This window comes from Fukomys damarensis, unplaced genomic scaffold, assembly GCF_012274545.1.
Source record: "Fukomys damarensis isolate Sample0158 unplaced genomic scaffold, DMR_v1.0_HiC HiC_scaffold_5, whole genome shotgun sequence".
Lineage (NCBI taxonomy): Eukaryota > Metazoa > Chordata > Mammalia > Rodentia > Bathyergidae > Fukomys > Fukomys damarensis.
Window position 1 is genome coordinate 1,583,115 of NW_022900917.1, and position 27,978 is coordinate 1,611,092.

Here is a 27,978-nt window from a genome sequence, read left to right on the forward strand (position 1 = left end):
CAGAAAATAGTCTATCTGCAAAAAGAAAAGTTACCACTTACAATCTTTCTGTAAACACCAGAAGATAAAAAGACTATGATCTGGGAATCTATCCCAGCACATAGAAGCTCGTATTGATTTTATTTTTGTAGTTTTAACTCTACAATAATTTAATCATTATAATTATTGTTGACAAGTTTTAATATTTTAAGTAAAGAATCTTTACTATGATTAATCTGCATGAAGAAGAAAATCTGCAGGAGAAAGTAAAACTTTTGCCTATTTTATTCTGTGCGTTAACATAAACACAGACAGACTCCAACAAGAGATTATATTCCAAGAACATTAGAGTACAGGCCCAGTGGCCCTGTGTGCACTTTGATCCTTAAAGCACATTTAGATGCCCGCAAATGAACTTCTGCTTCAAGCCAAAAACTAATTCTGCCTGAAACTACTAAAAACACATACAATACACATGAAATGACTTTTTCAATACTGGAAGGCTGCTGGCCAGTGATATCTGAACAATAAAGAGAACCAAGGGGGATTAACTCTACACTTGTTTCTGGGCACACTGGGTGGACAGGGTTTCCAGGTGACAAGTGAGGACACGGCGACAGGAAATGCTGCTCTGCAAGAAGGTTTTGGGGTACAGAGAGGTCCCTCTGAGCTGGAGAGGAGCACTGACCACCAGCCGTGCACACAGCACATCCAGAGATGAGCAAGCAGCACTCCACAGAAGCATAGGATGTGCTCCCTGGGGTCTGCAGTCACACATAGCTTGTGTCCTTGTGAACCAGACGGAAAACTTGTACTTATAGGGCCTCAGAATCTCTAGTGGCAGTGTCTCAACAAGTGAGAATGTCAGTTAGGACAAGGGCAGCTGAGGGCTTATCCAGCAAAACTGAAGAACAAGCTGGGATCAGATCAAACTGTTTCTAAGAAATTTAACCCTGTCCCAGAAAAAAAGTATAAGAATATGTACAGGAATACAAAAATAGCCAGCAACCAAGAAGATAAATTCACTGTCTGGCATCTGAGAAGAAACTTTTATAAGTGAAGAAACAGGAAAAAAATGACCCTTTCACCAAAGAGAAAAAAAAATCAACAAATACAAAAAGACACAGAAGTGAGAAAGAGTGAAAGAAACTTGGTAAGAAGGCATTAATACAATTATAAATCTGTTCTAGAGTACAGAGGAGAGATTGTGCATGGTAAGTGGGTATATGGAAAGCATAAGACTGCACTGGACAATGATGGAGATGAAAGCATCCTAAATATAATTAACAGATTAGACATGATGGGAAAAAAATTCAAACACTGAAATTATAGAGAATGAAAAAAAGAAGAGTATTAGGGAGTTGTGTAAGATGTTAGGCAGCCAAAAATGATATAACTGAAGTTCTCAAAGAATGCACAAAAAAGGACAAGAAAGAAAAAATATTTGAAGAAATATGGCTAAAAATTTTCCAAATCTTAATTAAGCTACAAATTCACAGATCCAAAAAGCCAAATGAACAAATGTGAAAAAAATACACCAAGGCATATCATAATCAACTTGTTCAAAATTAGTGATACAGAATATTTTTAGTGTAATCAAAGACACTTTTTCTTTCAGAACATCAAATAAAAGAAGACTGCAAAAGTGCAAGACTGAAAACAGTGGAACAGCTTTGTTACAATTCTCAAAGAGAAACCTCGCCGACCTAACTCTGTGCTCATCACAGCCATCTTTCAAACTAATGGAGAAGATGACCCTGGGTAGCACGGGACCATGTGAGAAGACGCTCACATACTGTGTGCTTGAGAAGTCCAAGTTAAAACACCACAGGGTCACAGGATGGCGAAACTCCTAGACAAATGAGAACATGTCTGCTGGGAGGATGTGGGGCAATGGAAATTACCACTCACGGATACAGGACCTGCTGCACTGTGCGCAACACCACAGACCCTCAGGGGTTACGGCAGGGATGCGGGGAGTTCGGGGTCAAGTCATCTGCACTGCAGGATGCTAATCACAGCTGTACAAGCAGACTGTCTCTCCAGGAAATTGTATACTGCAATAAAAATGCTCTCTTGTAGTTCTCTGGCATTTTTCTCTGGATATAACATGTCTCACACCCAACATATGCACAGTCCACTGTTTCCATTATCTGTAAGACTTCCAGTTAATCGCAGGCTATTACAAACAAATGTCAGGGTCAGTGTCCCTAACCTCTGTGCTCTTCAAGGGTCAACTAAAAGGTTCTTACACTATATGTAAAGTGTTATGTTACTGAAGCGAGACTACAATATATTAAAGATATGTATAATAAATGCTAATGTAACCATTAATAAAGTGTCACAGTTAATAAGCCAACAAAGGAGATGATAAAAACCGCAAGGCAAAAGAACAACAAAAAGAAGAAGAAAAACAGGACAGATGGGACACAAAGAGGAAAGCAAAAAGCAAGATGGTAAATTTAAAATATCAACAATCATATTAAATTAAAGGCAGAGATTGATTATCAAAGGAAAAATGATACAACTATATTCTACATACAAGACACGGATTTTATAAAGACAGACTAAAAGAACACTAACAGATAAACTATGTTAGCACTAATCAAAAGGAAGGTGACAACACAGTTGTCATAACAAAGAATATTACCAAGAATAAAGACGGTTTTTCATGACAGACAAGTTGATTCATCAAGAGAACAAATCACTAAGGGCTTTTACACCTAATAGTAGAGTTAAAATACATAAAACAAAAACTGACAGAACTGAAGAAAATAGACAAATCCACAACTATAGTGTGATATTTCTACATCTTTTTGTCAGTGATTGAAGAAACAGAAAATCAGAAGATATACAGAACACCACTGTGGTCCAGTTTGATCTCACTGACACAGGTCAGATCCTCCACTCCCAACAACAGAATATGCATGGAATATGCGTGGAACACATGGACCATAGGACAGGTTGCAATAAATTAGGCTTTCAAGAGCTAGCAGAACTAATAACATAATGATATTTGGAAAATTTCCAAATATTGCAATGCAAAGTAATTAAAACCTTGCAAAATATTCTATGTGGTAAAGAAAAAAAAATCAAGAGAAAATATTTTGAAGTGAATGAAAATAAGACATCAAGATTTTGGGAACACAGCTAAAACATCACTTAGGGGACAGCTAAAGTACTGTTTGTATTTTTAAAACAATTTATGAATTATAAGTATAAAGTCATGATTGTTGCGTACGACTTCTAAAATCCTTGTCATGTTATGGTCACATTCTAAGTAAAACCTGGAATTTATTTTTCAATTCAGTATTTACAACATTTCCTTTGCAAACTGGAAGGTTTTGCTTAGAAAAGCAGCAAGGTGTGGTAGATAAACATTCAAATCAGGTTTGACTTCTGACCATCATAAAGATACTTTGACCAAGTCACCTTTTGGACCTTTTTTTTTTTCCTTTGAGAAGAAATAATACTGTTCTATAAGAATACTTTGAATTGATAAATCAATGAATAAACCTCAAATAGTTTCTGGCATCTAATAGGTATTTAATGAATACATATACTTTGTGGGTGTATTATACTAAGTTTGGAAACGTTAGCATTCCATACATTGCCTAGAAGTAGTCTTTTTCAGATACTTTTTGAAATATTCTAGTAGGAATAAATTAACTGTACCTTATTATAGTGAATTTGTTGACATCTCATTGCCTTTAACAACTGCAACAGACCACAAGACTCTTCTGTTATGAGCAAGGGCCATACTAACTCAAACTGACAGTTATCACCAATACTTGTTTAAATATTCAGTCATTGATTTAAAAAATAAATGTCAAAGTGTCAACATTAATACTGGATAAGGCATGATTAGAAGTTTTCTCTAACGTGTCATCTGTTACCTTGCCACTGGTAATGTATTTGCAATTAATTTTAAGAAATTTCTCAGTAAATGCTTCCTCTTCCTCAGATGTTGAAGACACAACTCGTGTTGATTGAATACCAGAAACCACTGATGAAGGAGTTGCTTCTTTTGGATGGACTGCATCAAGAGTCTTAAAAGAAGAAGAAGAAAAAAAGGCACTTTAGCAAACTATGCAAAATACACAGAGTATTAAAGCCAAACAAATAGCTTTTCCCAATAAATTCTCTTCTTCCTGTCCACATTCTGGAGGTCACCCCAAAACAATCTCATGTAAAAAATTATATCATGCTCTGCATGGCTGTTAAGGTGGAGCATCACATGGTTAGCTTCAGGGTCCACCCCAGGAGCGGGTGGAGCACACTGTGTGTTATCTCCAGTAGGCTGGGGAGCTGTGGCCTTGCCGTCTAGGTTTGTCCTCTTGCCTACCCCTTCCTCTCTGACACTCTTCCCCTGGTCTAATTCCCAGGCTCCATGAACTAAGAAGCTTTCTCTGCCATAATCTTCCACCAATGTTTCTGTCTTGGAACCAGCTTACCATGGACAATCTCCTTAAAACCTGAGCCAAATTAAACCTCTTCTTTAAGTAGTGAGTGTCAGGAGTTTGTTCAGCAATGGGAAAGTTGACTAATACACTCAATAAAAACCTCAAACATAACTTACATTTTCAGTGATACACACACACACACACACACACACACACACACACACACATACACACACATGTATATATATTACATGCACATAAAAATACAGTGTATGCTCCATTATATAATATGTATATAATGCACACACATTATCCAGAAAGCATTAAAAACATCACATGTATACCTACATTCATACTTCAACACACATATGCTCAGGCACTCATGAATTAAACCACTGATCCTCATAAGAAAATATAATACATGAAGTGTTGTGGACAAAGGAAAGGTGAAGACCTTGTCTGTGGTGCTTAGGTATTCAGCAAAACTCACTCACTAGAAGTCTGAAATTTCAAACTACTTAAGAGTTTATCAACACTACTTTACAAAGGATCACTGAGATCTCAGTTTACCTTTCCTAATGCCATGAGCCCTTCTCACAGCGCAATCTATGGACTTCTTCTCAGAGTGCTGTTGGTCAAAATGCATACTTATAAAGCAAAACAATTATGTATATTGAAATTATCAAAACATTTCAAAGAGAATTGGAAATATAGTGATATATATTCTTCTCTATTAATACATTAAATAACAAAATCTAGTAGTGACTCTGACAATTATAATGCTGAACTTCATTTTTGCTTAATGTCTATGACATTTTGTGGTTTCTACAACTCCAAAGTGATCTGAAAACATCTGAGGAAAAAGTCACAGGTATTTATGGTACTAATGTAATTGCTTTTATATTTCTTAATTTTAAAAATTTTACATTGCACTTAAAATTTTTATATAGAAGTTCACAGACCCTTTAAATATTACAGAAGTTCCCTCCATGAAAGTTCAATATTCTGTTCCTTGGGGGAAGGTAGATGCCTTTAGACCTGTTTTAAATATCTCCACAGAGGCATTCTGTACCTTATGAACAAATGCACACTATTTCGTAGAAGAGTTTTCATAGTAGCAAGGTTCGGACCTTTGTAACTTCTATCTAGTAGCACTAACTTAGCTTTTGGAAATAATAACATTGCACTTCTAGATTGTTGATGAGAATGCAAACTAGTCAACCAGTATGGAAATCAGAATGGAGATTCCTCAAGAAAGAAATACTAGGAATACTATTTAATCCAACGATTCCCCTTCTAGGATTCTTCCTGAAAAAGTTAAAGACATCATGTTACAGTGACACATGCATTACTCGTATTTACAGCAGCACAACTCATCATACCTAAATCTTGGAAGCAGCCTAATCGATAAAGAAACTGTGGTGTTTACATGCAGTGGACTATGGCCCTGGATGTAGCTCAGTGGCACAGTGCCTGCCTGGCAAGTGTGAGGCCTTGATTCCTGGTACAAAAAAAAAAAATTACAGGGCCAGGGATTTAGCTCAGTGGTTCCAACACCTGCCTCATGCCAGGTTCCAAGTTTGATCCCTAGTAACCCCCCCCCCCCAAAATACAGGAGTATATATAACGGACAACAACTCTGCCATAAACATGAACTTGAGTGATTTGCCTAATGAATAAGACAATGCCGAGCTGCAAAAGAACTTACGAGTTTATCTGTAATACCCTAAACCACCCCTTTCTGATCTTCTACCAAAGGATGGACAAATGTGCCAAGGAAAATACCACCTCATGCAGAGGTACCAGAAAGGCCCCGCAGGCAGGCAAAAAGCTATCAGCACATTTGACTGCTCGGTTACTCCCAAATTCAACTGATCGTCCTGTTACCTACTGTGCAACTGTGTCAGGCAGTATATATTTGATATGTAAGAATACAGTACGTCGTCAGTGCTCTCCTTAAATGAAGACAGACCCTCACGGAATAACATGGTCTCTGAGTTTCTCCAAAGTCCCAAATTCTACCACTCAGTATCTATAGCAATCTTGACTTTTCAATATAATCCTAAAGTTAGCTTATTAGCAAATGCACAAAATATATACAAGAGAGATAATTTCTTTCAAAAAAAAGATCAGAGTTTTTCAGATGAATTATCAGACTTCAGGGCAACTTACATAAATGTTCATTATTCAAAATATCATTGTCTCTAGGTAGCTGGTTTTAACTGATATTTTATCAATTCTGGGTCTTCATGAAGTAGTTTTGAAACTCATCGGAGTACTTTCTAACATTTTGCTTTCATTTTGTTTTAGCCACCAGCAAAGGAAAATTTTTTAAAAATAAAAAGTGCAAATATCTATCTAGCCTCAATATTTCCCTGCAGACTCAAGTGTGAAAAAGCTAAGGATTTCTAGGACAGTAGTTTTAAAATGTTGAATCAATCATCTTTTTTGTGTGATTTCACAATTTCACAGTATTGCTATCAATCACTACAATAAACTAACTAGTAACTTCAAACACTCCACATCACTTCTTGCTGAGGTTTTACTCTGTTTTTGTCTCTTTGTGGTTGAAATTTACAGAAATATTTACAAGTAACACACAGTTAAAACAGAGGTTTAAAAGCCATACAGGTACATAAATACCAACATCTGTAGTTATTTCATACATCATGTATGTGTAATATAATCTAAAAGAAAATGTTTATTTTTAAAGCAATGTATACTATTTCTTCATTCAAACTAACAGACAATGAATACCAGTTATCTCTTTTAATTTTTTTTTTTTTTCAAAAAACAATTGGGAGTGGTTGAGACAGGGTCTTGCTACGTGGTTCAGGTTGGCTTCGAACTCACTCTGTAGCCTAGGCTGGCCCGGAACTTGTGACGATTAGCCTGCCTCAATCTCCCGAGTGCCAGGATGACAGATCCAACCTCCTCTGTGAATGACATTTAACCATATCTTTCAGATTTACGTTCTATTTCTTAGAATCTAGAAGGTCCAGAATGCTTGAAATCAACATGCAAAATGGTAAAATACAAATTACAAAAACCAAGAGTGAAGAAAAGTATAATTGTAAGGAACCCCATTAGTGCTGTACTCGGGACTCTGGACCTGACTCTGAGCCTCTTTGGAACTAGGTTAAAAGCAGAACAGGTTCAACTTTTACTTCTAATCATGGAAATGATATTCCCATGCAGATGCTGGAAGATAACTGTCATCCTGTAACTTAACCATTTCTTCTGATGTTACAAATACGAGAACTTCTTCTACATAAAGATTTGGTTTCCTAATATCTAAATAAATGTAAAATCCTACTGTTTAGCTCAATTTTATCAGATATTAAGTATAATATTTTCTTCTGAGACTATAAAGTTAGGGTATAACATAGTCTACTAAACAGTACATATTAAAACTTGTAATTCCCCAATAAGTTGTTGAATTTAAAATCAGTTAAAAAAAAAATTAAACTGTATATAACATACTGTAGTATATTTGACATAATTTGTTATATATTGTATGAAATTTATATTTATATAACTATTTGATAACATATAAGCTCACATTAAGTGAACTGTATATATTCACATATTAAAATTTAAGCTTAAAATCCTTAAATTTAAAATTCTAATTTATATATTACACAAATATAAAATGTTATTTCATATATATAATTTTTTATGGAGTAGGTATTAGTGTGTTTAAGTTGAAAGACATAGAGACAAATAATAAGAAAGGCAAGGTCTGTGACTTAATGGCATATGTGAGAGTAATTCAAGTTTATGCAATATTTAACCTTTTGAAACTATACTGTTATTTTTATCTAGTTTTTATAACTTCTTCCACATCTACTATGAATTGTAATTAACATCTTTTTTCAGGTACACAGGTATAAATCTTTAAGACGTTAATTAATTATATTATTCATAAGATTATAAAGGGGTTTGTTTCACAGAATTCACAAATATTTACAAGCTCCTCAATCTCTGAGAAATTAACCACACACTTCCATGAAACTTCTCATCTATAAATGAAGGATATTTACTGAAATGTTTTTGAAAATCTCACTTAAGTAGAGTTAAAAATCTTCTGAAGTTACCTCTCTCTTCAAAAATAACTGAGATGAAGTTCTGTAATATAAATTAAATTCTGTACTACCAAGTCTCTAATTCTCTTGGAATGCTGTAAGAGTCCATGTAATGGTCTGACTGTCTCCCAAATGATACACTCAAGTCCCAACTCCTAGTCCTCCAGGCTGCAGCTTTATCTGGAAAGAGGCTTTCGCAGACACAACTGGGTAAGCTGAGGCAGTGGGAGTGAAGTGCACCCTTAACTCTTCACTACTGCCTGCTGCACTTCACGTCAGGCACTCCGTGTGAAGACACAGACAGGGAAAGGCAGCCCCACGACACGCAGGGTGGAGCTGGGGCAACACAGGTACACCCCACAGGATGCCAGGGGTTCCTGGTGACCCTGGGTAAGGATGCTCCTACAGATCCAGAGGAGCAGGGGCCATGCACACAGCCTGAGGTCTGACTTCCGGCTACAACTCTGAGGCATGGATTTTTGCCACAGCACAATCAGTCTGTGATCCTTTGCTCCAGAAAAGCCAAAAAAAAAAAAAAAAAAAAAATAAAAAAAAAAAAAAAAAAAAAAAAAAAAAAAAAAAAAAGAATGCAGACAACTAAAAGAAAGTTTACGTTATGTAAACAGCATAACAGCATTATTTAAAAGTCCAAAAAGGCTAAAAACTGCAACCTAGTGCATCTATTCACCTTTTCATCACTTTAAACAACACTCCTGAATTCTAAGCTAACTTTTACTCTTGCTTCAGTCGGCAAAACTTTCACCTGTCCCCCTGCGCTTGTGTGTCTGGGGAGGTTATGCTTTGGCTCCAGAGTCTCTGCACTCGCAGTCCTCGGAATTTCGCTTCCAGCCAGTGCCAAAGGTGGGAAAAACACAGCACAACGTCTGCCCTAGACTGCAGTGGTTACACCTGAGCTCTCCCACTTGTCTCTGTATGACTTCCATAAATTTGTCACTTCTCTGTGGGTCTTAATTTCTTCACTTTAAAAAGAGGAGTGGTAACTTATTTATTGTAGATTAATGTTCCAAAGCACTCAGAACAAAGTGCCCAATAAGCAGTGCTTAGGAAGAAGGTAACAACTGCAGCATTTGCTTAAAGAGAAGTAAGTAGTAAACCTGCCTAAACACCATCACTTTTCTAAAACAGTTTTTCCTCCTTTAGGATTTCATGTACTTTTCTAGAACTTTTTAATGTTTTTTTAAAAATGTCCTTACCATGATGTGTATCCAAACCAACTGTTATTAATAAAGATTCTTTTACTATCATCTTAGATTATAATAAAGTGTTTTGTATTAAAGAAAATGACTATCTGCATATCCCTTCAGAGTATATTAAGAGAAGCATAAATAAAAATATAAAATTCTCTTTCTACATTATTTATTTTAAACATTTTTACTCTGAATTTCACTCTATCACATTAGTAGTTCTAACCTAAAATGGCATTAGCATAATGAATAGAATACAGGTGAAAAGGAGTAGAAAACAAAAGTAGGTTCTATATTTATAAAAAGGTTGTGAAAGTAAAAGAAACTTAAGAAAAGACAATAGTGCAAAGTGGCAGCTATCCCTATACCCTCTAACAATGGGTAATTATCACTTATCTCCTTTGAACCATATCTACTGAGCAACTGTAGTTTCTGAGCTATCAATTCCAATATACAGGAGAAATACAGAACACAGACTCTAGACTGCATCAACTAAAATCCTAGCTCTGTGATTAGCTTCCTAAGTGACCTGAGAGGCAAATTTGTTAACTTCTTGTTCTCAGTTTCCTCCTCTGTAAAATAGAAGTAACAGTGTATTGGTCAGTGCATTAGGCTGCATAATTTTAAGAAAGATGAAAAATAGCACTATTTACCAAGGTAAGAATACAAAACTTCAGGGCAAACCCCAGAGGCTTGTTATGACCCCAGGTCCTAAAGAGCAAGGAGGAGAGCAAGAGGCCCGGATGGAGACAGAGAAGGCTCTGAGGAAAGGGCGGTGGGAGAAACAAGGAGATGTGGAAGGACGCGGTCTCTCCGTGGTGATCTTGCTCCCATCTTACTCTCTTTCCTTCACACTCATCTTTTGCTAGTGCACCTGAAAGGCCAAGACAGTACAGGAGTCCATGCTGCCCTCTGCTGTCCAAGGGAGACGGAGAGCAAGGAGCCTCCGGAGGGGCACACAGACGCCCAGGCCAGGGCCACCTCACAAATCTGAGGCCACAGTGACAATACTTTCAAAGTGTTTAGAACAGAATCAGACACAGTCAGTTTTAGCCATTGTCTCCTTTTTCACTCCTGCTTGGGATGCACCTCCTATGAGCCTTCATCCACAAGTAAAGAAAAAGGGAAAAATTTGTTTGGCCTTGTAAATTTCCAGACTATATTTTTACAGAAAAACAAATTACTCAAAAAAATTAAACTTTATACTCTAACAAAGCCAGGAGCAAAACATTTTAGGCTTACAGATAAGCCACTACCAAGCTGAACCCTGTTAGTGGCCACTGGGAATAGGAAATGACAATTTCTGGGAAGAACATGTGGTAACAGTCAATACTAATAGACATTATTTAATATGAGCACTAACTATACTTAATAAAACAATAACCTTGCTTCCCAGGATATACATTAAGGATATGAAGTAGAAGAGATCTAACAATTATAGTAAGAAAAATATCAGCACTTGAGATATGCAGATAATTATACAGGAGTATTTTGGAGTCTGATAACATAATTTTTAAAAATACAACTAAAGATTATAAAATCACTGTTCAAAAGACTCCTTTCTAACTGTTGCACACAATCTTTTTGATAGAAGCTGAGGGCATTCATCCTGGGGAAAGGAAGTTGAAGAGCTCTTTCATCCCTGATCTCTTCCCTTGACTCATCCCAAGAAAAGGAATTTATTCACAGGCGTCTTCTTCATATTAAAGGTTACTTTTGGGCTGCCTTTGACAGGAGCTTTGACCAGTATTTATTATTCTCTCCAACTTCGACCCCATGGGAAAACTAAAGAGAACATTTTCACCTTGATGGTATATTTTATGCTTTTCAAGAAAGCAAAGGGGTAGAGATTTGGTTTAAAGCTGAGAGACACCAAGATAGTTCACCATATACATGCTGACATTTCAAAATCGAAAAAAATCTGAAACACTTCGGACCGCAAGCATTTCAAATGAGGGATTCTTCTCAGGTAATGGAATATTCTCACTCTGATTCCTTTCACGTGGCCTTCTGAAGTGCAGTGTTTCCGCATTTATACAGATAAATGCTACAGGTAAAACATTAGAAAAGACCTCACCCCTCTGTCTGTCCCTCTCTCACACCGTTTACACATGAGTACACACACACACGCAGAAAAAAGGCCCTGGGCAAGGATAAAGCACTATCAATAATAACATTTAATTATTCCACAAAAGAAGAAGAATACTAGAGCTTAGAAAGTAAGTATAGAACTCTAGAACTTAAAAATGAGTAACTGAGGGTAAATTAGTAATTTGTACCTTGTTACCAGTTTGTCATTTGGTATCTTAAATGTTATGAGGCCAAATGGACAGAGCAAAGAAAATGATGTCTCCCAAAGTCACGAAAGACATGTAAGGAGCCCTGCAGGAGCCCAGGCACTAGGCACAGAAACAATCTCACACACGGAAACAAGAGTTCTTGATCAAAATGGGAAATAACAGAAAGAACTGACATATGCAGAAAGGGCAGAAAGACACACTTACTTTCAGACAGCTCAATCAAGCTGATTAATAAAGTTTAGCTCCTTGAAATTCGTTTGTAAAATGTAATATGTACAGAATACACAATCCTTATTAATGCTACATAAATTAATCTCATGTTAATATTTGAAAGTGACTAAGATGATAATTTATGTGTAAAAGGCAGGCTATCAAAAATGCACTCATTTAAGAGTTCTAAGTACTAGTATTATATGTTCACAGAAATAAAAATAAAATTCAAATTGTATGGGAACTTCCTATCAAGATAGTCTCATGTTTTCTAGGCAAAATTCCTTTGTAAATTCAATTACATACAATATCTACAATGTAGTTTGTATCTTTGGACCACTGCCACCAAAGGTAAATCAGTTTAAACTGCTTTAATGAAAGAATGTTTCATTTTAAAAACTGAGATTCACAAATTTAACAAAATAAAAACTATGATTTCATCCTAACCACAGTAAAGAGTAGAACAAAAAACATGAACAATGCAGTATATACAGAGGGATTTCTCCACAACTAACTTCACAGGAATGGTACTTACAGTGGTCTTATCAAATTCAGCTTCAGATGATGTTGGTGACAGAGGACTTATGGGACTCAGAGATGGAGAACTCTCAGCACTGGAGACATATTCTGGATCAGGAACATACAAAACCTGCAAGAAAATGTCACATCACGATTCAGTTAAACTGTGATGTTAATAATCAGATGATTTCTGTAAGCAAGCACCATTAAAACGACCTTCAGTAATAAACAGAAAAAATAATATTTGAATTGCAATGATATTTATTATAACAGGCCTAACATAGTAAAAATAAAGAATATTCAAAATGAATTGAGACATTTGATAAGACATACTGTCAAAAAAAGGTGAAAAGCAATAATTCCCTTGTTTTGGAGACAAATTGGCAAGAGTTAACAAAAATTTAAAATGTGTGTATCTCTTTGACTCAGCCATTTTACTTCTAGGAATTTACCCTAAGAAAGACACGCATATAAATACAAAGAAGTACCAGAGTACTCACCACAGCAATGTTAAAATCAGTGGGAGTAGAAACACACTAAAGCTTACAGCAACGAGTGACTATGATATTCAACAGAATGCCTCTTGTGTACACAGAAACACATGTTGCGCTTAAATGGAACATTTTCAAAGTTAAATTCAGAATATGAAAAGAAACAAACAAAACTCCTCAAAACAGTGTACAATATTTCTAAAAGTAGATGTAACCTTATAAACTGGCTGTTTCTGGAAAAGAAATTAGAAGTTTGAAAATGGAAGGATAACTTACCTTTAAAATGTTGGAATTTTTGATTATATACCTGTACACAGTACTGCTCTGAATAATTTTACAAACTCTAAAGCTATCCTTGAAAAGTCAATTCATGACTGGTGCAACCACTATGGAAATCAATATGGAGATACCTCAAAGAGCTGGGACTAGAGAGGTTCCATTTGACCCAGCCATCCCTCTGCTGGATATCTTTCCAAAAGAATTAAAAGAATCATATCACATGATATATGCGCACCTTAGAGCAGCACAGTTCGTAATAGCTAAAACTTGGAAACAGCCCATTTGCCCATCAGTTGGAAACTGGATAAAGAAGTTGTGGTTTTTCTATAAAATGGAACATTACTCAGCCATAAAGAATGAGAAATTAGATTCATTCATAGGAAAATGGATACATTTTGAGGATATACTCTTAAGTGAAATAAGTCACACATGTGTAAATACTGAATAGTTTCTCTGGTGTGAAAAACTGTAACAGTACACAAGATCCTAATGAGATAATTAACAATCTGAAATAGGAAGAAAAGGGATAAAGGTGTAAGAAAAGTGGGAAGGGTAGGGGAAAGGAAATAAGGGAAGAGAAAAAAATATGAGACAATGAAAAACTGGAAATAAAGTGTTTGTAAATGGGGAGGGAAGGAGGGGGTGAAGGAAGGGCAGGGACAAGGGGAAAAAATGAGAACCAAGACCTGTCATGTAAAGGTACAAGATCCCAATAATGAGTATAACTGTACTGTATACATAAAATGTACTAATAAACTCAATAAAAAGAAAAAAAAAGTCAATTCACAATTACACATTTCAATTAGCTTTCACTCATAGGACCAATATGTTCAAAGCACGCATAAAATTATTCTTTTCAAATTGTCTACAATATTAACTATGTGCAATGAATATTTTCTACTTAGTGATTCTAAACATCAACACATTTAAACAAAAATAGTACCTGTCCAGTCACGACTGATCGGGAGAATAACTTATTTAACTGAACAAGTTCATTGGGTGTTGTATCAAATTTCAGGGCTATGCTATTCAAGGAATCTCTTGATTCAACCTATTTAAAAGAAAGAAAAAGTTATTTTAATCTGACAAAACAGAAAAACTAAATTATAAAATTTCATGATCAATACATCTGGAAAGCAATCTTGTATTTGACAAATAAATAATATTTTCATCTTAGATAACTGACAAGAAATACTGTGTTTGTTAACAAATAATCTCCACCTATGACACAGAGCATGTTTTATCACACTGTGTGTAGGGCTCTAATTCAAGCTATTGCAAAATATATAACTTATATAATATAAATAATTTTCACTTTATAAAGGCATTAAAATAATATAGTATTCTTTTAAATAGTTTGTAGAATATAAGCAAACATTCTAATTAAAAACACAATTTTATTATAGTGAAGTACACCTGTATTAAATTTAAAATACTATTTCTAACAATCTTTGTGTACATTCTGCTATTTATGTACGTAAATCAGAAAAATAGTTGAATCAAAATTGAGCAATGTGTTCCTGAGTCATTAATATAATCTCACAATCATATTTATAGTAATTATAACTAACAGGATTTTATCAATTATCCTGAAAGAAAAACACATTTGATCAATCCATGTACACCCTTGGGGTCCTCTTTACCCAAGACCTTATGATAGCTGCAAAGAGAAGACACCGAAGTGCACCTAGGTACTTTAGTGCTCGAGGAAGTCCCACCTGTCAAGGAAAGCAGACAGAGAAAGTCACGTAAAGGATGAAAAGCGGTCCGTAAGAGAGCCACGAGACAGCAGAAGCCCTAAGTATGGATTGTGCACCTTGTGCTCCAAATGGTCAAGGAGAGACCTGACAGGAAAGATTTAGGGTGAGTTTTGAACAAGGGGAAACAGGAGAGGTACAGAGAAGGTAAAAAAAATATTTCAAAGTAACAACAATACAAGGTTAGCAGGCATAAATATATAAAATGTTTGTGGAGTACTATCTCTTCCTCCTTAACCATCTAAAGCATCTCCATGAAGCAGAGTTTAAGGACAGTCAGTGAGTAGATTTAAATTTCTATAAAGGACAGGGCTGCAAAGCATTTGGAATTGCATTGCAGAAGACTTAGAAATCAGGAAAAGTAGACATGTGTGGCAGGTAAAAATACAATAAATGCATATGTTTTCTTTAATGGCTCTATAAAACCAAATTTATCCCAAATACCTGAGATAATAATCTAGTTCTGATTTTTTCTATCTGTGCAATCTCACTCAGCTACATAATATGCTTATATATCATCTACTTTATTGAGATAATATAAAAACCCCACATTATTATGTGGTAATATCTGAAAGTTTTCAAAGTACACTCTTATTATCACATATTTTATGTTCACAGTGCCTTTTAAAAGGATGGTAAAGGTAATTTGAAAATCAACAGTTATAAAGCACAGGAATCAGATAGCTTTACTGGCACCTTATCACATATATGCAACAGGTACAAGCTTAATGAGACAAGAGAATACATGCAGAAAAACCAAAATACACTCCTGCGGTCGATTGGCTTTTAAAGAATAACACTGAAAGAAAGAGATGAAGGTACAGATTTCCAACCAAGATTCAAGAGAAAGCATCCATACATGGAATGGAATTGTGACAGTCATAGCAGTTAAGTCAGAGGAATAAATGTGACAAAGCAACAGATGCCAAATGTAAAAACTCCAGCCTGGATGAATAAGAGGATGAATGAAAATAAGAAAATCAAGTATTGTGAAAGGATGGAGGAAGGCGAGGTTTTCTATAATTTGTTAAATATAAAGGGACAGTAGGAAATGTCAGAATCTATACCGGTAAGCACAGAGAAACGTTTGGCCTCATTCCATACAGTGGATGAAGTTCTTAAGCTCTTCAAGGGACAGAATCAGTATCAGCAGAAAAGTGAAAGGAAACAAGGAACCACTCACACTTGATCAAGAAGAGAAGAGCAGCCAGTAATGTAGCTGGAAGATACGATCAAAATGATAGCAAGAACACAGGACAGTGAAGAACAATGCTAGCAAAGTGAAGCACAATTAGTTTCAAGAATAAAGCAGGGTTCAGAAAAGAGAAAACAGATATAGAAGGAGAGGATACACGTGAAGAATGCTGATCATTTTTCTAAAATTGATAAATGATGTGATTCCTAAGGTTTAAGAAACATTATAACCAATATAAATAAAAATGTCTAAATCTAGGTTTATCACAGTGGCATTGCAGAACTATAAAGACAGAGGAAACTTTAAAAGCATCCCAGGGAAAAAAGATTAACTAGAAATGAACAAAAACAGAGCAAAAGACGAACACAAGGTAACAGATCACTATCTTTAAAATGCTGAAAGAAAAATAAGTGTCAACCTACAAATTCATAGCCAGCTAGACTGTCAGGAAAGAGGGTACAATGCAGATCTTTGAGACATAATCTGATTTTCCAGTTACAAATCCTCAATGAAGGAACGCAACCCCAACAAGAAAGTAAACAGAAAGAAAGAAGGATGAGTAGGAAGTAAAACCATCCATTGGATTTGAAGGTAAGAAAGATATTTAAGTGGCAAGTCATAGGAATATTAATCGATAAGGAAGGAGGTCGTATTGTAAAGCATTTTTAAAATCTACTTTTGATTTCCTTTTAGTGATTTCACTCTGTACCATCAGGCAGTAAAAAATACATATAAATTTAAAGTTATATATACTTATACTACACTTATATCTAAGGTTATAGTATATTTGTAATATATACAAGTAGTCTGGAAATATATTTGAGCTAGATCATAAATATTTTAGAAGAAACAAAATTGAACAGCACACTGTGATATAGTTTTAAGAAAAATGTATACAGCCCTAAATAAAGTCATGTTAAAGATGTTGAATTCTTCATAAATTTTGTATAAGTATTTTAGAGACTATAGTAAGACCACAGTATAAAATGGTATCTTACCTAGTTTTAGAATTTGTCATGTGGAAAAAAGAATTAAAAAATGAAAAAATAAAAGTCCAAATAAATACCTCTTAGAAGATATTTTATATGAATTCTAGTCAACACCTGATTTTCCAAAGCTCATTTATAACATTTGGGAAGAAGTCTTCAGTTAGCCTCCTCTCCAAAACCATAGGGTTTCTGAATTTAATTTTGCTACAGATAACAGAAGTTTTACTGAAGTTCAACGAAAGAGTGGTAAATTCCTGAATTCAAAACTTTATAAATCTTCATAATCATGATAACATGTATAAATAATTATATCTTATACCTCAGAGCTAAAATCTTGTGCCTTAATAAATGCTAAATATACCAAATTATATTATTTAATTCTTTATCACATGAACTGACTCGCTCAAGTTTTCAACTATAGAGGTACAAAGATGAGCAGTTCAGCTTATAACATGCTTTAGATACTTTTGGTATTAATAAATGTAAGCCTACTTTAAATATCAGACCTTCTCAAAATACTTAAAATCTCAAATAATTATATAGTACACAAAAATAGAATATAATTCAAAATTCTGAAAATTTCAATTTTAAGTATTCATGGAAAATAATAGAGATTCTTACTAGAAGGTTTCATGATAAATTAATGCTAAATTAATGTATAAATAGCTATTTTTTTCTTTAATACAGCTGTAATACATTAGGAAAACACAAAATAACAAAATTAGCCTCAGTTAAAATAATTGTCCTACAACATGTTAACATTACCTAAATAGACGATATTCACATTAAACCACCACAGTTTCTCACTTCAGTTCCCCTCAGTACCCAGAGCTGAGAAGCACAGGGTCATTTCAGGGACACAGGAAAAGCTTCATTTTCAGGGTTAATGAAGCTGAACTGTCAACTCGTTTTTCCAGTGTTGCCTCTGTCTTTAGCAACAGTATTAACACTGAGGCCAATATAAAAGCCTAACCTAATATGAATTATTCTAGCAGAGGAAGTATCATCAATATTAAATTTGTTGGACTATCTCTATAGCTCACCAGGCGTGGTGTTGCACACACCTGTAATCCCAGCACTCAGGAGGCTGAGGCAGGGGGATCGCTGCAAGTTTAAGACCAGCCTGGGCTACATAGTGAGTTCTCCGTCAGTTTCAACTACATAGTGAGACCCTGTCTCAAAAAAAAAAAGAAAAAAAGCCCCAAAACAAAAAAAAACAAAACTATCTCTATAGCTAACAGTAAAATTTCTCATTAAGGAATACAAATCGTAATATGTAATTCAGAACTTAAGTATTATTAACAATAAAAGTTACCCAAAGGGAGTACAAATTTTAAAAATAAGGCAATTAACAATTCTTTCCTTATTATAGTGCAGAGTCTTAAGATAATTATAAATATAAGTTGCTTTTTCAAAAGAAGTAACTTACAGTGTATTCAACAGTGCCTTTAGGTTTCTGAAAAGACATTCGTCTCCCATCTTTCCTGTCTAGGTTCTTCTTTTGGCCAGTATCTGAAAAAAGGAGGCAAATTCCTATGAATTTCATTTTCCTTTCAGAGTAATTTCAAGGACTACGGAAGAGAACTTGCTGGGCAGATAACTCACGCTTAGTGTGGCTTGTTCCCTGGGATTTCGGTTTTGGGGGAAAACCAACTGTCAAAAAGCAAACTATAGTTCTTGCTTGTGTGAGAAACTGAGCAGTATGACCATATATTAGAAGTTAATTCAAAACGTAACTGTCAATAGAAGCTACTAAAAACTAAATTATAGACCATTTCCATCTACATATTTAATGATTATATCATTTTAAGACACATTTTTAAACATATATTTGAAGAGATATTGTTATTATTAACCAAAGTTTGAAAAATGTACTACTCCTCATAGGAGAAAACTTCTATTTGTACAAGTCATAAAGACAGATTCTTCTTTGTGATATGATATTGTTACCTTTCCAATTTACATACCATGAAGTAAATTAAGGTACTCTACTATATATAAACATATTTATCACACCTTCAATACTAGCACTCTGGGAGGCTGAGGCAGGAGGACTGCCAAGTTTCAGCTGGCCTGGGCACTACTTAGTAAGACCCTGTCTCAAAGTTAAAAATAATAGAAGGTACATCTCCAGATGTATGTAGCTCAGTGCAAAGGCCCTAGGTTTAATCCTCAGTACTGCCCAAAACAAACAGAAAACAAAAAAAAAATCCTTTGGTTTTTACATTTCAGATTATGTGAAAATTAATTTCCATTTGCTGACATTTCATTTGAATATTTCACTATCAACATTAAGCTACTTTAAATTTTTCATTTGAGTAACCTCATCTGTATTTCAAGTAACACTGACTACTCTAAATTGATAAAATAAGTCCTATCTAAACATTTTAAAATTATTAAAATGAAAGTGTTTTAAAAACTAAAAGTTAAATAAGCTAGTAACCACAGGAAATGCTATATTTATCCATGATTAAAAACTATCAACTAAGAAAACTTAGTTGTACTAAAGCTCAAATAATCTAGAAAATGTACATTCCATTGTTTTCCCTTTTTCTCCTACTGTCATCTGTACCATGTTAGAGGTTATTTCTATGTACCTCATCAGCTCAGCTGTACAGTGAACAGTTTTTTTACAAAGTATTCATATGCCTGAATCCCCCAAAGCCAGTTAACTCTGTAATGCTTAAAAGACTGTGCTAAAACCTCCCAACCTCCCAGTCTCTGTGACTAACTACATATAGTATCTTCACAACTCCAAAGCACCTACCTGCACGGTTTTTAAAATCACTATCTGCGTTTTTAATCTTCACTAAACTGTAACCTACCAGCCACTGTCTTACTGGTTCTACAGTTTCCACTCTGTGCCTAAGGAAGCACAGACACAGGAAAAGCATCTAATGTGAATGAAAAAATGTTCTGAAGCAACAACCTCAAATGCACCTGGAACTACAATGATCCTTATAAATTAATTGCCCTTAATTTCTATACAGAGAAGTACACTGAGAATAAGGGCTCATACTACTCAGAATACAAGAAACTACTTTTTCTATTATTCTGAGAATACAATCACATCATCACAATATCAGAGACTTGAAAGTAATCACTGTTAGCTAGCTGTATCTCTTCCTGGTAACTAGTTTTAGAAACCAGGGCCAGCAAATAGGAATCTAGATTGAGAACAGACCTGTTCTTCCTCACAAAACTAACTAAAGTTTAGCAATAGTGTATAGATGTGGTTTCTTTACTAATAAAAATAAGTGTATACTATTCATCTAGACATGCCAAGCACTGTTCTAAGTACTTTACAGCCCTTGAATGCATGAAGTGGGCATCATTATGTCCCTACTGTACCACTGAGGAGACAGTCACAGAAGAGCAGTCATTACACTGGGGAGAAAGCTCAGTGATAAATTCAGTCTGCCCACTGACTCTGTGCTCATAGCTACTCCCTTCAATACCAGCTTCATGCAGGCAGAGGACAACAGAAGCAGGCACCACTAAACACTAGTGGCTCTCAACCAGAGGAAACTTCTGCCTCTCCCCACAGGAGGTATTTGGCAACCCCTAGAGACTTTTTGTTAGCAAACTGGGGACATCAGATAAACACTTGCATGTGTATCTCCCTGTCTGAGAAGCCAAGTTTGCTGACTGCTTTTTGCCTGCTTATTCTGTAAGTTAGTGACAGAGACAAAAATCTCCCACTACAGTTAAGGGTTACCGGGTTCCCAGTAGGTCTTTCTGCTTTCTGCATTTTGGGACATTCTCACATTGTTTTCCTGGTGAAACGAAGCTTTTCTCAGAATACTTCTGTGCCTTAAAAAGTCTTCTACTAGCCAGGTATAACGGTACCCACCTAGAATCTCAGCGCTTGGGAGACTAAGGCTTGATCACGAGTTTGAGGCCAGCCTGGGATACACAGTGAGTTCAAGGCCAGCCTGGAATACAGAGCAACTCCCTGACTCAAAAAAAAAAAAAGTCTGCTTTGTCTGATGTTAATACACTGCTTTTCCATGAACTAGCATTTGCCTCTCTACTCACACCTTTTTTCTACCTGTGTGCTGTTGATGTGTCTCTAAACAGGTTGCTTTTTAAAATTTTTCTATTGTCTTCTTGCTTTTCCTCTCTCCTTTCTTGTCTTTTCTGGATTGTGACTGACTCGTTTTTCATTTCCTTGCCATTAATGTAAAAGTTACACATGCTAACAATTCTAGTGGTCATCCTGGAGATGACAGCCTGAAGTATTGTCTTATCTAGAAGCATTTAATATTAAGCATTATTTTTTCCCAGATGACACAAGGATGTTGAAAACTGTGTCACTGCCAAGGCTGATATGCAATATTGTGATATGTATTTTAATTACATTTACGTATATACATTCATAAGAAATTTAGACAATCAACATTCATTTAGTTTTGTACTCCTATTTATCATTTTTATTGCACTGCCAGGGAAATTCAGGTAACAGAATTCAGGATAATAGATGTTTTAACACTTTAATGACATAAATTTTTAGCTTCTTGGTTTCTCTTGTTTCTGGTATAAAACCAAGACTATTCTTAGGACATCATTCAAGGGAGTACAACTATTTCTTCTCACTGACTTTGAGATTTTTTCCACTAGGGGCTCATACGAACGCCTGAATCTATAAACTACAGACTTTCTTCAGTTTTGAGTGTTCAGCCATTATCTCTTTACTTTGCCTGCCTTCCCCCACTTTTCCTCTTTTCCTTCAGGGAGTCAAATATACCCAAATTAAAACGTCTCACTGTGCTGTGTCTTGAACCCTCTCTTCTATTATCCATTCTTTCGAGACTTCATTTATTGTGGCTACTTTAACTCATCTTCTAGGGCCCCAATTCTTTCTATGCTAATTTGCCGTTAAATCTATCCACCAAAGACCTCATCGGAGGGATTTTACTTTTCAATTCTAAAATAGTAATTTTTCTTTCTTTATACTTTGTACTTCTCTAAAATATTAATTAGCTGAAAATTCTCAATATAGCCATTTAAAATCTGAAATCTACAATATCTACAGTACCTGTGGGTCTGATTCTATTCTCTGTTGCTTCTGAAATCTTGTCTTACCATGTACCTAATTATAATGTGTGCTGAATACTAAATTTGCAAAGTCTACAGTTACATTCTTCAGAGGGGATTAATGTATGCTAGTATGAGGTACCTAAGGATACAACCAATAATAGATCTTGTTAATGAAGATGCAGAAATTATGATTTGAAGCTGAACTGTCATTCTAGCAGAGGAAAGCCTAGCTATTTGTGTGTGTGTGTGTGTGTGTGTGTGTGTGTGTGTGTGTGTGTGTGTGTGTGTGTCTTTTGCAGGAAATCAAACCCAGTGTCCTGACTATACCTTCAGTCCTTGCTTTGGTTTATCTTTACTCAAATGGTAAGATTATTTTCAGGTACAAAGTAAGAATTCTCCACAGCAACCTTTTACCTGTGGTGGACCTTATACACTTGCAACTTGTAAAGAGCACATTTAATGTCTCAGCTTCTTTTTCTGGATTCTGCTTCCTTTAGGGGTGAAAACCCTCAAAAGTGAGAGCCTAACTCCTTAGATTTCTGACTTCCCTTATACTCTATTGTAATCTTACCAGTTAGCTTTGTTTTGCAGTATTGTAGAATAAACCCAGGGCCTTCATCTGACCTATATTCTCAGTCTTGATTCTATTTTTTCTTTTTAATTTTTATTTTCAGACATGGTCTCTTAAGTGGCTAAGTTGTCCAGGCTGGGCTCAATTTTGTGATCCTTCTGCCTCAGCCTTCCAAAGTGCTGGGATTACAGGTATTGACCACCATATGTCTGGCTACCAGTTATCTTTCTGATACCCTTCATAAAACTTGTTTTGTTTTGGTGCATTTTGTTCTCAGCTGGGTAATAGAAAAGCAAACCAGAAAAGATAGCAAGCCTGAAATCCTAGATGAAAATATGAAATCTAGCTTAATACACTACAAGTCTCTTAATGTGACAAAGTATTATAATTTTAGTAGTAACTGCTGATAAAAAGTTTGAAAAATATCAAGCTGGGAGTCAGTATTTTCAATTCAGTAATACATATTTTCAAAATTCAAACATTTTAAAAGTGTCTTCTAAATTAAAAGATATACTGATTATAACTTTTCTATGAACTGGTTCCCTATAGTGAGATAATGAAGGAAAAATTTAACCTTTCATTAACCTCTGATCTTTTACCTATAATAAAAACCAAAACAAAATAAAGCCCTTCAGTTTTCCCTGAACTCTATCTTCCACTAAATAGTACCTTACCTTTCTTTTCTTAATAGTTTAACTTTTAAAAGTACAAATCTACTTTTGCCATCTTTACTACCTTCTACTAACTCTACAGTTGACTGAAATCACTATACCTGCCTTGGAACAAATAAACTAAGCGGTGCGTTCAATAAATTTTATTCTACTTAATCTCTGTGAAGCATCCAATTAATTCTTTCCACACATTTTTCTTTCCTTTATTTGGATATATCTCACACTGCACTCATGTTCCCCTCTAGCAACCCTTTCCTCCACCTTGCTCTTCAATGCTAACATACACCAAGGAGCATTTCTGGTGGCCTTCTCTAAGTGAAAAGGCCCATGACACTGAAGGCTCCAGGGCCTTGCTACTTAAAATAGATAATGTAAATAAAGAATCTAGGATCCAAATTCAACTCTGTTTCTTATTTGCACCAGCACATTTCATATGCTTATCCAACATGTTGCATAGCAGCTGACACACGGAACATGTCTAGCCTTGTAGGAAATGCTACTAACGCTGCTCCAGCATAGGTGTCCAACCTTTTAGCTTACATGGGCCACACTGAGTGAAGACAAATCATCTCAGGCCTTATATGAGATATACAGTATTGTTAATGTACACAAGCATGCAGGTAGGTCAAAGCACTTATCAGCAGCAGTGTGTGTTTTACTCTCCAAGTCACATAGTGAGACCTGTGATACACACAGGTTTCAATTGGACAACTATGTGTGTCTGACCCACAAGGTAGGATTAACCCCACCCCCAACTTGGCCTTTCATCACCACCTATTCAGTCATAAAAATATCATAAAAGTGGGCTGCAGATTTATTTCAGTGGTACCAAGCCTGCCTGCACAAGGTCCTGAGATAGATCCCCAGTACCAAAAACAAAAAATCAAACCAAACAAACAAAAACATCACAAAGTCACATAATGTTAGAAGTTTACAATCTTAAAAAAAAAAAAGAAGACATTTACAATCTTGTAGGGTCACATAACTAGGACCTGGGATTAGTTCAGTGGTTCTGTGCCTGTCTTGAAAGCGCAAGGTCCCAAGTTCAATCCCTGGTCCCAAAACACAAACAAACATAACTAGCTATCTAGGCCCACATGTGACCAGGGAGAAGGGGTCAGGCATACCTGATCTTGAACCTTGACTACATTATAATCTAAACCAACCCCCAGTTTCGACAGACCAGGAGATAACTGCCTATTTGGATTGTTTTGTCCAGTACAGAATTGATCTTACTAATTTGCATTTTGGAATTATATCAATGAACTACATTAAAGATTGGTGTCTTAAAAACAGCTTCTTGAAAGTGGAACTCATATTTATAAAGAAGGTACCAGGTATCTTTTTTTTTTTCTTATGTTCTCCACAGAGTTCCATGAAAATGTTTTTCTCTCTGTTCTCAATAAGTATTTCTTCTGCCTTCCTAAGCAACAGGTTCATCTTTATCTTAGAGACACTGTGATTTATACCTGATCACATTTTCTTTTCACTGACTGCTAGGAAACAAAAACAAAGTTTTAGCGTTCCTCTAACACCTGTATTTGACCTTAAAACTCCTTTTTTGTATAGTACCACTACTGAACTTAATGACCATAAAAGAACTTTTATAAAATACCACTCTGACCCCTCATTTCACTTCACTTTCAGGTACTTAAGTCAACTGTGATAGAACAATATTAAATAAAAACTCCAGATACAATAAGTTAAACCTCACGCCATTCTGAGTAGCACAATTAAACTCAGATCATCTTGTTCCATCCTGCCCTGGAATATTTCCTCATCCAATATACTAGCTATGTGGAGGCTGTCTGATCAGCTGTCCCAGTAATGTATTCAAGTCATTCTGATTTTATTTAATAATGGCCCTAAAGTGCAAGAGTAGTCAGAGACAAAGTTGAAATTCCCAGTCTTGGTTTACTTATTTTCCATTATTATCAGTAACAAGAATATAAATTTCAGGCTCCTTCAGGTATAACATTCAGTATATACGGTTTTGATGTTGTTATTGCTATAAAGTATAATAAGTTCTAACACAGAATGTGTTAGAATAAGCTTGTGATTCAAAGTCAAATGAGTAGAATAAAATTTCTTGTTTTGTTCCCTCATTAAGCTCCTGGAAGACTATGTGAACCTTTCAAATTTAGCCCTATATCTTTCATAGTCACAAATACTTAGTACTTCAAGAAATATTTCAGCAAATTGACAGGCAAAGTTACCCAGATAAAAGAAACCTATTTAAAATTCAAATTTACAAAATATAAGTCTCAAGGATAAGCATTCAATGTAAGAAATATTACTAAATAGTTCTTCCATAACATGTAAAGTAATTCATATGATAGAAATTTAATATTTCCATTTTACTTCATTTTTCATAAACTGACTAAACACACACATAAAAATAAAATACGGAATGTCAATAATTTGTAATTAAAGTCTTTAGTTGGTATTGAAAGATGCCAAAAGTCCACATTCAAATTAGAAGGAACTGCTGATTGCTAAGTCAGCATCTAGAGAAGCTGCCATTTGAGCAACACTGGTTCCTTTCCCACTTCCACTGCTACTACTGGCCACTACCACCTTCCTACCAAGAGGTGACGGAGGAGGACTGAGATAGAAGAGTGAGTGGACCCCTGCTTCCAGGTCTTCTCACAACCCAAGGTTAGAGGAGCTGAGCCAGGGCACAGGGAGGGCAGGATTTATGAGATAGACCACACCTTGCTCCACGCCAAACCCATCACTGACGGGACCAGGAGTAGGAGACTGCCTTGAACATGAGATTGAAATTTTAAAATAAAGACAATGAGTTTTGAATAATACTGGTTTAGTTGCTGAAAATTAATGAAACAAAAATATAAATAAGGCAGAACTGTTTTTAAAGGATCCTGTCACTGAGAAAACAGAATTAACAGGGCAGTTTGACAAACTCATATCACAGTGAGTTGAAACTCTATAGATCTATATTTAGTACCATATGAGCTAGTAAAGTGTATACTTCCAAAGGCTACACAATGTGGGCTATGGTCCCACCAAAAAACAAGCAATACTTAAAAGTACAAAATATGTGGTTTAATCAAATCATAGTGTAAGCAGGAATGAACACTGTACCATGTTCCGTTGGTAACTGTCGCTAACTGGGGCAATGTCTCAATGCATCCCAGTCTCCACGAAGGATTTCCTGAAGGGACCACACCCCTGGAGCCAGAGCACTCAAGGACGTCACCTGCTGAGGAGAGCAAGGCAGCCACCCAGCACCAGGGCCCAAGGCAGCAGAGTGCTAACATTACAGGAAGTGGTTTGTTTGTAGAAAGGGTAAAATCAGGAACTCTTCATCAAGTTTTATCTGGTCTGTCCATCTGTCACTGGTAAAAATGCCTTATTAACATCACTGCTAATGAGGGGCAAAATCATGACCTGCGAAGGGCGTTTGAAGTGACAGAAAGTGTCTGGACTGCTTGGGATTTAAGGAAGGGTAAAACAGCAGGAAATGAGATCAACTGTTATATTACAAACAAACAAACGAATGCAAGAGTAGTCACAACACAAAAGAGAAGAAATCTTTCAAAAAGCCTGACAGAAACTCATTCTGAATGACACAAATCCAAGGAGCAACCCCTACAGCCAAACCCACCTGGAAGCAACTGCTAAGATAGGGATTCTCACTGCAAGCAATGGCTAGCTACAAATTTAAGTTGAACCGCTTATTTTTTTACACATACATCACTTCTCAAAAGTGAGCAAAATTTGTTGGGTGCCTGTAATCCCAGCTACTCAGGAGGCTGAGGCAGGAGGGTCAAGTTCAAAGCCATACTGGACAATGTAGCAAAATTTTTCCTCAAAAAACAAAGTGAAAAGGGCAAGGAATGTAGCAAGCCCCAACATTCAATCTCCAGAATTGGAAAATAAATAAAAATAAGTAAGAGAAAAACTTAAGCCATAACTACGAAGAGGGTGTTTAAATAATTGCTAGGGCACCTATTCTTGAATTGCTTTTAGAATTCTGTATGGTAACATTCTGGACACACACGGTCTTCACGACAAAGTGCTATTTTCTAGCTGCACGTCTGAGAGACCGTGCGACCCAAGCTGGCTTGCACACAGCGTAAGGCAGGCCCAAAGCGGCAAGCGAGCTGTCCCAGGGAGTTAGTTCTTCAGAAGGCCAGGCTAGGGTGTGGCTGTCCCTGCCGGGGTCCCACACTGCGACCTGAAGGACTCGGGCGCGGGAACACCGAACGAACGCGGCCGTCTCGGCGGCGCCAGGCCCGAGCTGCGGGAACGCTGCTCCGC

At 35.9% G+C, this 27,978-nt stretch overlaps 1 protein-coding gene across 4 annotated transcripts in view; it reads right to left on the reverse strand.

Annotated features, from left to right (window-relative positions):
* The window catches only part of Oxr1 (oxidation resistance 1), a 288,312-nt gene that overhangs the window by 44,152 nt on the left and 216,182 nt on the right, over positions 1-27,978 (reverse strand). For 3 of the 4 annotated variants that reach the window (XM_010615714.2, XM_010615716.1, XM_033759761.1), the window contains 4 exons: positions 18,842-18,924; positions 14,415-14,522; positions 12,718-12,831; positions 3,876-4,028 (listed from right to left, as the gene is read on the reverse strand). In XM_010615714.2, the coding sequence (XP_010614016.1) occupies positions 3,876-4,028; positions 12,718-12,831; positions 14,415-14,522; positions 18,842-18,880 (414 nt within the window). In that variant the 5' untranslated portion in view covers positions 18,881-18,924. Of the gene's footprint in view, positions 1-3,875; positions 4,029-12,717; positions 12,832-14,414; positions 14,523-18,841; positions 18,925-26,799; positions 27,017-27,978 lie in introns of those variants that run through there. The other variant, XM_010615715.3, reaches the window with a different exon arrangement.